At 30.4% G+C, this 12,926-nt stretch overlaps 1 protein-coding gene across 3 annotated transcripts in view; it reads right to left on the reverse strand.

Moving 5' to 3' along the window:
- The window catches only part of LOC119637808 (homeobox protein araucan), a 35,947-nt gene extending 23,402 nt beyond the window's left edge, over window positions 1-12,545 (reverse strand). For 2 of the 3 annotated variants that reach the window (XM_038034133.1, XM_038034131.1), the window contains exon 1: window positions 11,958-12,545. In XM_038034133.1, the coding sequence (XP_037890061.1) occupies window positions 11,958-11,999 (42 nt within the window). In that variant the 5' untranslated portion in view covers window positions 12,000-12,545. The remainder of the gene's footprint in view (window positions 1-11,957) is intronic. The other variant, XM_038034134.1, reaches the window with a different exon arrangement.
- Between the last annotated feature and the right edge of the window lie 381 nt (window positions 12,546-12,926).

Genomic DNA, 12,926 nt, shown 5'->3' on the forward strand with positions numbered 1-12,926 from the left:
TTTTCCGCATGTTCTGAAAGCGTAAATTAATAAAAAAAAAAAAGTTTTAAATTAACAATGGTGTTATTACCTCCTAAAATGTAATGGAATTAATATCAACATTTTTAATGCACTTTCGAGTTCTTTCTTCGCCGAATTAATTGGATGTACTATAACGAGTTTGATATTATTAACATTCATAATTTACAAAACGCAATGAGCTTCTGCATTTAGAGTTACGCCTTCTTAGATTTCAATTGATTTTACCTCACTTGTAATACATTGCGCTATGAACGCATTAAAGGACATTAGTCAGCAAATAGTTATACCCTACCCCACCTGCGGTCCAAAAATATAGTAAGTTTCCATAAATGTACGCAACACGCTGAAGAACATGAGATAAACCCACCTTTTATTATTAGTATTGTCGGTCCGTCTGTTCGTGTTATTTTCTTATGTTCAAGCTAGAGGTCACAATTTTTCAGATATTTTGATGAAATTTGTTAAACCGACATAATTTGGTCCAAGAACGAACGCTACTGAAAGTGGTGTCGATTGGACCACTTTTTTGATCGCTTCTAATATAAGGCTTATATATGAAAAGTCGTTTTATGAATAGCTTTATTTAGCGAAGTAGTGGGCCTTTTTCCACTATAATATTCTTACTTGTTTTATTTGATCTTGCTTTTGAGATGAACCGCAATTTCTTAAAAAAAAAAAACATTACTTCTACGGCCAGAAACAGCTATTTTAAGTTTTTATTATTATACTCTGTAAATATGGTTTCTTTAACTCAACTATAAATTTCATTCTAAGGTACAGGCCTTCGATTTTCGCTATTAAGCATTTGAAATTAATATTTTCAATGAGAAAAAAGGATATGGAATATGTAGAATAATATGATTAAAATAAGAAATAGTTCATCTCTTCGATTTATCACCCAGCTAGTAATCCGACTAGTTACTGCCCATAACCTTCAAGTTGTTTTAAATTATGTTAAAGCTTCGACCTATAGCTAATTCTTTTCGTCAGCATAAACGTAAAAGTAACTAATGAAATTTTACAGTGATTGCTGCAAAAAAAAAAAACAAAAAAAAAAATTAAACACTTTTTCCATGTCAAATAATATTCAATAAAAAAATGGCGTATTTGCTGTTTAGAAACATTCACACGCAATAATGCATGATTTGAAAAATGTTTTTTTTTTGTATATTTTATTTTTAACATTTCTGGTCAAGCAACGCCCGATTTCTACTACAATATCTATTAATGCACGTTTGAGGCTATTTTAGAAAATTGAAAAATAAAAAAAATGCATAAAACACGAAGCAAATATATATATGTATATATCATATATACATATATATATATATACATATATCTGCAACTGTTGTATAGTAGTGTTTTGTGTGCAGTACAGTTGTATATTCATATATACATTTAGTTTCTCAATTAATTTTAGTATTTTTCAATTTTGTGTTATTTAGTAGGTATTGTTAAGATAAATAAAACTTGAAACAAATATAAACTCTTGTGAAATAACTGTATAGCGTTTCCCTTTGCTTTATTGTGTACGAGTGTAACTTGCCTTTATTTAAACTTGGTCTGTATGTGGTATAGTCGCTGCTTCTTGGTTTAGTATGTGGGAATGTTGTTGTATTCGTTCCAATACCTTTTCTTTTTTTCGCGTTTTTTTCTCTTCTTCTTCTTCTTCTTCTCTTTTTTTTTTTTTATAAACTATGTTTTAATTTTGCTTTTTTTGGTTAATTGCTTATTATTAATTGACGATGTAAACCAATCAATTACATATGACACCATTAGTAGATACTCGAATTTAAACACAATTTTTCCTAATTATAAATTAACTTTACAGAATTTTAAAAGACACTTTGATCCTTGCAATAATGAATACAGAGAGATGTCAGAAATTGTAATTGATGTTCAGGTATTGAGAAATTCTCGTAAAGATGATACATTATCAGCGAAAAATATTTGATAATTAAATTTCGGGCGTTCACGTTCTCCATATGCAAACAAGTAAAAATACTATAGGTGGATACGGTCCTACATTATATACCCTATACCACCGTGCAATTATTTACGAAACGACTTTTTAAAATAAACTCTTATATGAGAAGCGGTCGAGAAAGTGTTGGAAGTGGAAAGCGTTTTCCACTGGGCCAGAACACGTCAGTATACAAGACCGGCAGAGGGGTCGACAAATCTAAATAATAAAAGCTGGCTCTATTTTAAATGTTTCTGTACATTCGCACAAACTTACTATATCATTGTACAACAAGTGGTGTAGGGTATAAAAAATAGAGCAGTCTTTACACGAAGAAAATGCTTCTCGTAACACGTAATTTTTTAAGGTTAAAGTGAAAGATTATGAAATAAATTTTTAATTTAAGTCTGTTATCTAATTCTGAGTTTAAAAAAATGAAAAAATATACTGCTTAACTTTTCGTAAGACAATTGGACATAATTTAATCCATAGTGGCGATATTCTTGGATCATTCATCGAAATTTTGGGCTGACGTTGGAAAGTGGTTTCAAATATTTTTTATATTTAAAAATTTATATAGAGTTTCCATAAGACGTTTACAGTATATTACTCTCCCAGGAAACGTTTGCTCTTATTGCCTCTGGAAGACCATAAGACTTGGCCTTTTAAATTCTTATGACTTTGTCGATGTGTAGGGTTTTTCTTTCTAAGATCGATAACGAATTACAGCAATTGACAACTTTATAGGAAAAATTCGCTAAAAATTCGCTACGGTCTTTCGTATTGGACGTACGGTGGTCAGGAGTCCATGTAGAGGATTTTGCAAAATGAATGCTTGCACGATATTTCAAATTCAAGTATAATATTTAAAAAAAAGGAATTTCAAACAGTCAAATATTACTGAGGTTGTTGGCTTTAAAAGACTTCGTTTTTTGGTTCGATTTTTTATTTATTTATTTATTTAATTGTACGTACAGAATTTGGCTTGAATAGGGATCCATATAATATAAACGCTACTTAAGATTAAAGACTTAATTAAAAGCAACATGGGAACGGAAAGGAATTAAACTACGAAAAATTCGAAATTAATAAATACCCATAAGAATCAACAAAAAGAAATCATATACTCATCTAGCCTATACATAAATTCAAGACCTGCTATACATCAACTAAAAGTGCACAACGTGAACACCTAATCAATGGAAACATATCACAACTGAACAAACTTCACTAATAGTTTTCAGTATACTGGCTGAATTTTGTCTAAATTCTAAACGAAACAAAATAATTGTTAACTTACATTAAGAAAGTAAAAAGGAGGAGGAGAATGGTTTATAATGCCATTGAATTAGTAAACGCTAAATGTCCTTTACTTGGGTGAAAATAAAACTCGAACACGGAAACGTGAACGGAACAAAACATTCATAAACCTATCGTCATGTATGCCTTTTTGCTCAACACATAATGTGAAATGAATCTAGGAAACTTCTTAATCTGAAATATAAGAGTTAGAGATGTTGTCTTTTGGCGTCGAAGAGGTTCACCGAGAAAGATAGAAGAGGAAACATAAGAAGATTCCAAAGTTAAATATTTGAGAAAATGCAATGCACTTGCATACTTTCGTTCAGCATGTATAGGCATTTTAACGACCCAAACCATTGGGTAAAAGTATTTTAATGATTGATTTTCACAAATATATTACTAAAGTTTTAAAACCTGATTTGAATTTGGTTAAAAGCACTGAAAACGAAATATTTAACATGAACAAAAAACTTTTTTGATTTTCCGGAAAGGCCTTTTTTGAACTTGGTAAAGACTTGTTAAAGTACTTAATAAGTTTTCAACTGGGACAACGACGACACGAAATATCAAAAAATTCTAGCACGCCGGAAAATTAGCTTTCCTTTCGCGTTCGTTTCATGAAATGCTTTATATGGTTGGTGCTCTGGCATGGTCCAGAATCATACACATTACAAATCGATACAACGAACAGATTAGGAGAGCTTTGAGATGTTGTGTTACCGTAGAATGTTAAAAACATCATAAGTGAATCGCATATCCAAAGTGCTGAAGGCTTGAGAAGAATAAAGTTTAAGCGTGCGGTACAAAAGTGTGAGAAGCAAAGAAAAATTGCGTATTTTGGGCATGCGTAGAGGCATTTGTAGAAAACAAATGTCGTGACTTGCGTAATATTCGAAATCAGACAGGGCTGAGAACCGAAATCTTACATATCATAAGGAGCCGAGAAGATTTTTGGGGTTTAGTTAATAATGTAACTTAGTACACAATAGTAGTATAAATTTTAAAAGAAGAACGCATTCAGTATTGGATTCGTAATAAAAGTAGAATATTTTTTTTTTGTTTTACGCAAGAAATTTATGCGGTTTCTGCGTTCAGAGAGGTTTTATTTTTTTGGGACTGCATTCATAGCACGATTTCTATTTTATTTATTTATTCATTTTTCTCAATTACATATTCAAATACCTTCACATTTACCAGTTGAAAAGCAAAATTAAAGATATTCATCTGTATTCTGCATAACATTACAGAGACGTCATTAATCTCCAGCATTTTCTTTTTTGTGGTTTCGATGATCGCGTGATTATGCGATTATATGATACATTATGATATGATATTGAATCAAAATTGACGTAAAGTAAAAAAACTATGACAACAAACCAAATTACTCTCTTCTCTGACCAGTGAGCGAGTAGAGTAACAGAATATGCTTATTTCTGTTAAATCTTGTGGTAAAATATTCGCTCCTAATACGTTCACGAATGCAAAGTGAAACAAATTTTTAAGTTTATTCGAAAAATTTACCTTTTCTTTCAAAAAGATTCTGTTGTTTAAGTGTTTTTACCATTTAGTGAATATGTGAAAAGAAATTCAAATTCACGGATGTCTCGTTAATACAAAAGAAAGCAATTAGAGTAGCAATAGAGACATAACAACGTCAGGCTAATGTAACAGTGTGATCAAACGCTTGTTCCCGAAAAATTTCAATTTTTCTTATCTTTAAAATAACCTCATTACGTGGCACAAATCTTTTAAATATTTATGAAAATGAGTTATCCCTATAAATTAACATCTTGGAAAACATGTCATAGTTAAACTAACGGTTAAATTTACTCGCAGAATTTACAATATGCAAAAATGTTTTGTCCTAATCTATTAGATCGATAAGCATAGCAGAAATACTGAAAAAATTTTTTCCCATATTTTTTCTTATGATTTTGGGAAAAATATATTTTAAATATTTCACCCTAAGCATAACTCGTCGATCTAAAGCGAGGAATTGTTATTATCACAATAATATAACCTATGAAAATATGAAGTTTTTTTTCAGAAATTTCCTTTTAATAAAATTGTTTCGTATGCTCCGCAAATTGTCACAAATTATTAAACAAAGCAAATATTTGCTTTAATTAATTAATTTTTTTGCTATTGCAGTAACGTTAGATACCAATTTTACCGCCGCATTTGTATAAGCAAAATCTTCAGCTTCGTGAAAATATTCTTAGGAGTTTTTATCCGATGTCAAGAAATTAAAAAAAAGATGAAAGACGTGGAACGCGCAATATTTTTTGATGAAATTTAATTTTACAAGTTATATGCCGTCAGTTCCCTACGACCGCTTTATATTCATGTTTAAAGCACATTGAATGAATTGCTTGTATCTGACGTTCAGATTCACTGTATGCCGTGCATCTAGGGTTATATATGAATTATTAGAAATCAAATTCAAGTGGAAATCATTTTCAAAGCGAATATCTATATAAAAATTGCTCTACACTTATTACTTGTGTATACATACGTAATATACGTAATGAGCAAGTAAACATATGCAAAAAAACATCAGCGACCACTAACGCGCCAAAAAAGAACAGAGAAGTGACCTTAATGGATTCAAACATAGTTTCACTAAAATATAAGATTTTTTTTTTGATTTCATTTAATATTTTTTATGGAACAAAATATCTATTTCTTTTGCTTAATTTTTTCTGAAATAATGGAAACTTCGGCAATCATCTCAGTATAAACAATCCATTACAGATCTCTTTTATATGCTATTTTCAGTTATCGGAAAAGAAGACCTACTGTCACGAATATCTTAGAGTTTGCTTGCCATGTTTTCAAGGCTTCTTCTGGCGGCTCTCGCACGGATGTCGTATATACTGATTTTAGCAAACCTTTTGACTTAGTTAACCATAACACATTGATCTTCAAACCACATGTCTCTGGCTTTCCTTTCTACTCATTGAAAAGGATAATTTCTTTTTTACGTAGCAGATTATTTTGGATTCTAGATAACTTCCTCACCTCTAAAAATTTTCCGCGACGTCTGGCGTCAGTCAAGGTTGCCACTTGGGATCCCTTCTATTTAATTTATACGTTAATGATCTCCCCTCGGTGATTAAATTCAGCCAGGTCTTAATACACACTGACGATGTTCAACTCTTTTCTTCCTTCTCCTTGGAATCGCAATCGTATCAGCTTCAAATTGACTTAAACAGGGTGCTCGTTAAATGATGCTCGTTAAATTTTGCGAAATTAAACCTAAAAAAATGCAAGAAGCTTTTTTTCTTAAGAAGGGAGTCTTTCAATAGTGAGTATTACATTGATTTACATAAATTGGCAAACGTTGATTCGTTCATCGATTTGCGGGTTCTATTCGACCAAAGATCTCGTTTTAATTTGCACGTTGAGCTCTCTTTGAGTAAAGTTACGCCCTCGCTAGGGTTCATTAACCGTTTGAGTCCCAAACGGTATTGAAAAAACACTGTCGAAGAATTCCAAACAGCGCGATCACGCTTGTTTAATTTTATGTCGAGAAATACAAAAATTGTAGAAAAAACAACACCAAAATAAAAATTTTTATTTTGTAATATATTATTGCATTATTATAGTACTATTTCACCTATTGTAAAATGTACTATTTACGTTAAAAGGCGCTGTATGATCTATTTGCGTCAGTAAGTCTGAGCGCTCGACTTTGACAATACTTAACGCACCGCCAGTTGTCCGCAATGCCCGAAATGTGCTGGGTTTGCTTGACATAAAATCTGAACAGCGCGATTGCGCTGCTTGGGACTCAAACGGTTAAGAGATGCTGGAATGAGCTTAAGGATCTTCACATTGCAAAAAGGGTGTACATGTGCTTAATTAGACCAATACTTGAGTATGTCTCTGTTATGTAGTCTCCTTCCTATGGGTGTTATGTAGAATCAATTGAATTCGTTCAAAAGCAATTCTTGCTGTTTAACCTCAGGAATTTGGGGACCCGCTTGTCTCTCTTCCTCCTTATGAAGATAGGTGGCTTCTACTATCCGTACCTTCACTTGAGAAACGTCGATTTAGTTTTGGCGTTTCCTTCTTAGTTAAATTAATTAATTGTACTATCGATTCGTCCACATTACTTGGTAAAACAAGGTTTAATGTCCACAACCGCTTATTTACGCACTTTATTTTCACTTGGCTGATTAATGTAGTATTAAATATAATTACGAGCTGTTTAACCTCTTCACAGTTGTTTGCAGAAACCTAAATGATATCTATCACTTAATCCCAATACTGAACCTTTTAAAGTCTATCAAAACAACTTTGCTTAATACGCGCGACTTGCCTATTCGCATTTAAAGCAACTTGCAATCTTAATGTCTTACTATGACTCGAAAATTAACTCGTCTTGTTTACTATTATCGATTTCCCAAGCTCTAGCATGTTTGGAATGGGTTAGAGGTTCAGTCGCAACTTCGACCTATACCGGTTGTGGATATGCCTTTGTGCTAACTGTGTACGTGTTGTTTTTTTCTAAGTTATTTATTTATGCATGAATTATTGTTTAATTGCTCGTGTGTTATTTTTTTCCTTTTTTTTACATCTCCTTATACATTTTATAATAGATTTTAATAATAATTAGTATAAGATTTACTTCCAAGAGCCAACTGAGTCCGACCATTAATTTATTTTAGATGAGTTTCATGCATAAATAAATAAGTAACAGTAGCTTCCAATAAAACGTTTTAATTGTACAGTCTGGGAAGCAAGGTTGCTAAGCCAGATCTTGAAGTCAGTTGCTGGATTATGATTCTTGTTAATATTGCGGATACGTATCGGACGATATATTCGTCCTTTTTCTTTCTTTCTTTCTATTATATATGCATCTATTATATATATATATACATATATATATATTTATATATACCTCTCAATTAAATTCTGTACATTACCTTTCAAGTTAAAGTACTGGTTAATTAAATTATTTTAAATAATCTATCTATAAAATTATTATAAAATTTTTTTTTTATAGCCGTAGGCTTAAAACGACAAGAATAGCTTCAGCGTTTAATTAAAATTGCAAAAACACGGACTATTTATAACTCCGATATCTTCTTAAGGTAGCAGATGAGTAGAACGATAAATAATAAGTAGTCACAAGTTATGAACTTTTTCTTTTAAACTTGCAGTCAACACTCACATATATGTTTATTAAGCTCTTTAAAAAGTTTTTAAACTTCTAATTGGTACGCATTAATTAATCTATTTACGTTCTTCTTTATGCTGCTCGACCGTTTTTGAATTTAGTATTAAGTTTTAATAAAAGCAATTTTTGATAAAATGAAACTATAAAAACTCGACATATAATATATATTTACATTTAATTTATACGACTGGATATAATTTATCAATTTTGCGGAATATCACCAAAATATGAAATTTTCGTATTTCATAAGGAGGGTTTTTATAAATGAGAGACACAAACACAGGAGATACGCAATTATCTGTTCCAAATTTGAAAATTTCAATAATAAACAACAAGTATGAAAAGAAGGCTTAAAGAAATTCATCATGAACAAGATAGTCTTATATATAGTATGTGTCCTTTGACATCGTATTTATATATATATATACAGAATACAGTTCATATCAAATTTCTTTATATTGTTTGAGAAGCAATTCGTAGATAAAATAGATTGAAAAGAAAACGAAATTTTATTTCACCCGGTTTGTTGTTGAGGTTTGTATACCTTAGACAATTTTGCGACTATAGTTGCGATTGTACCAAACAGAACGGAAGGCTTATCAATTTTGTGCCGCGTTTTATAGGGTTTGCATATTTCCATGGATAACAGGACGTATTGGATGTAACAAAATATGTTTGATTATTTAAATAGATATGTATTTGTAAAAATATGTGAAAAGATAATTTCAACGAGTTCGAAGGAATCAGTTGACCTCTAAAGATGATCTGTTAATGGAGTTCTAAATGTTCTACCTGGAGAAAGAAATAAGTAAGATTACAAAGTATATATAACTAGGTATCTATATGTATATATAACAACATGTTATATATATATATATATGTTGCTTGGTTTAGTTTTAAATTAAAAGTCTGAGTCATTTCTCCTTAATCCCATTCATCCGACTATCCGCTAATATATTTTTGATAAATTAAAAAGACCTTCTTAAATCTTGGTCCAAGTTCGAAAATATATTCTTAATAAAAAATTTTAATAAATTTTCACCAAAATTTCGTGTTGTAAGTTTATCTTATCCTAAATTTGCTTAAACAATTTACAGGGCGACATTTTAAGCTGCAATGCTGACGATCGATTTCGATTCGATTAAAATGAGAAATTGATTTGCATTTAACGGAAAAAAATATTGGAAATTTTTATATACAAACTTGAATTAATGGACGGAATGAAACAGTATTCAATAATAAATTTTCATCTATTTTTTATATACATATATATATATATATATATATATTCTCCTATAGAATAATGCAATGCTTAAAAAAGCAGTAGGTTTTTTAAATTGCGACTGTGACGAAATGAAATTAATTTAATAGTTTACTTAAAGAATAGGAGCCTTAAACAACTCTCATTAAACTTATGAAATCAATTTATTTACAAAACGAAGTGATGCATAAATGTAAAAAAGAACGTCTATATATACATATATGAGGTCATAGTTTACATAACTCATTAACTGTGTAGAATCGATTTCGGGTCGGAATGAACGTAAATGAATCCTTAGTGTTTTAGAAATGGTACCATAACTGCGTTTATGAATCTATACCTGTCTATGTCTTATGTTTATTATATCCAAACTCACGAGTATAGAATGCGGATGCATTTACACTCTTGTACGCATGCATACATACACCCGCGCGCGCGCGCGTACACACGCATTTATTAAAATATCACAAATAAAAAGAAACATTAGATGCCCGACGCTTTAAACGAGTTTTGTAGCTATCAAGTATTTGTTTAAGCAAAGGCCAAATGCTCGACTAAGAGAAATGTTTACGTTAAATTTTTTTAAAAATTTTCTATGTTTACAGCAAATTTTACAGTCCGTACTAGCTATATAGTTTGTTAGTCACTGTTCTTCCTGTTGTAATTACATTCACTTCGAAAAATTCGCCAAGCACTAAAGTGTTAAATTTCATCTTTCGACGGTAGACATTGTGATAGGCCATGACCGGTAGATGACCGAAAACTCGAATGCGATTCAGTTAAGATAGAATGTGACCCTGAGGCCGGCAAAAAATGATAAACTAACCTGACTTAACTTAATCTTACTATTCCTACGACTGGTTGTTGTAGTTGTAAGTTCACTACAATATAAATCCATTTCAAATCTGCACATGAATATGTCTGTATGTGGCAAATTAGATGAAAAAAATTTTATTATAGAAAATTCTATTCAATAGATTAAGAACTCTGAATAATAGTTCAAAATTTTACAAAAACATATATATATCAAGTTGATAGACAAATTTATTGCTGAAATATAAGCGCATTTTTTAGATCATCTTTATTTTAATTTTATGGCGTTAAAACAGTATGAAAACTTTCTAAGGGTAGCTAACAACGAACCAAAAGCAATGAAAAATTTTCCGTTTGTTAGCTCTTGGATAGTTCACACTTTGGTAATAAGAAAGTTTAACTAGTCTGTTAAATTATGATAATTTTCTCTAGAGGCTTAAGTATAAATAATAGAAAAATAACTATAAATAATAGAATGTAAAATAGAATTTTATTAAAAGCCATCTATTAAAGGCTACTCAAATTCTAAAGCATGAAATCATACTTGATCGCTGTTTGAACAATACTTGAGGCAGTAAATATAAAAAATAAAACGCTGAGCTTTAATATAACATCAAATGGTAGTGATTGGATTTATATATAAATATATATTTCCTTATAGAGTCGTAAAGTTGTTAAATGGATATCATATAAAAGTAGTTGATTTTCCTGAAAACAATCGTGCTAGGAGTAGTAAATTTTTTGAGTAAGATAAGATACATTATTGGACCGTGTAATGAAGCGTAATGAAATTAACGTTGTAGCATATTTTTGAGAAGGCTATTGGATTGTCTTTAGCTTTAGAAGAAATTCTTATTCATGTATTGAAGTAAGATTTTCTTTAATTTAGCAAATGCTTTCATTAACTATAAAATAAAATTTTAAAATAATTTTGGACTTATTTTATTTTGATTAAGAATAGCGAGTCTGACACTGTTTTCTAAGGCGTTTCGTGCACAAGTAGTGCGCGCCTAAAGCGTCAATAGTATTAGTAATCGTTCAAGGAGAGTAAGCCCAATCCATTGTTGTTTTAAAATCATAGTTGCTTAAAAATGGTAGATACGTATACGTATATATATGTAGAAAAGGATATTAGTTCTGGAAACAATTTTTATGTCTGTTTGTTATTCTAAGACAAATATTTCAAAGGCATAGAATAAGTTTGCAAAAGAGAAACAGTTAAACTTTAAGCAATTTAAGAAATAAAATCCTAAGAGCATTTAGTTTTCATGTAAACGAATGGATAGAAGTCAGCAGTTTATAATATGTTATGTTATAAAGTAAATCAATAAACCGAAATTCAGTTATAGCAAAACAATAACATTTATAGTAAAAAATTAAAAAAAATATTTTATTAATTATTTAATACACACCATTACTAAGCACACACCACTGTCATTACTGTGTACTGTCATTTAATATGCAACATAAAATATAACAGCGATCGATTAAAAAAGAAAACAAAACGGAAAACGAAAAACGAAAGGAAAAAGAAATGACAGTACAGACAGATCTTTTCAAACGAATAACGTTTTACTTATTTTAACAGTTTTACAGCGAATTTTACTTTTATTCGAACTTATTGCTACCAAGAGATGAATGCCACCGCCACACAGAGATGCAGTGACATATAAGGAAACATCCTATTTTTTTCGTTTTCTAAAAACACATTTAAACACTGGTTGCTGTGATTATTATTGAGTTCGCCTCGTACTTTTTTTTACATAGATACTAAGTAACAGTTTCTCACATAACACATTTTTTTAACATCAAATTAACCGGCGGCAAATTTTTTCTGTTTGTTTTTTCAAGGCAAAAAAAATTTTTTTTCTTTTGTTTTCAATTCTTTGGTTATATAATAAAATGTAAGACTTTTTAGCCTGGAATTCAAACCAGATAATTAAAATTTTTCTTTTTGTTCATATTTAATAAACTTTTTTTTTGTTTTTTTTTTTTTTTTATATACATTTTATCATAAAGAACTCCCGTTTTATATAAAAGTGCATTAGCTTTTATTTAAACGAATTTACGTTTTTATTCTTCTTTTCTTTTTTTTGGATTTACAAATGGTTTTTGACTTTACTTTCACGGTTTACATAAGTTAGCTGCCGCGCGCGAATACGTTTTATTGAGCCGAACGTGTATAGTATTCTGTGCGGATTGTGCGATCGAACGTATGTGCTGGGTTTATCATTGTATACGTTCTGTTTTTTTTCTTTTTATTTTTGACTTTTTTCTTTCTTATTACGTTCCACGATATGAAACGGACGACACGAACAATCTGCGTAACAGTCAAAAGTAGACTAACATGGGTTACTTGAGCAACTACAACTGTGTACAAC

Source organism: Glossina fuscipes, unplaced genomic scaffold (assembly GCF_014805625.2).
Source record: "Glossina fuscipes isolate IAEA_lab_2018 unplaced genomic scaffold, Yale_Gfus_2 61, whole genome shotgun sequence".
In the NCBI taxonomy this organism is placed as follows: Eukaryota; Metazoa; Arthropoda; class Insecta; order Diptera; family Glossinidae; genus Glossina; species Glossina fuscipes.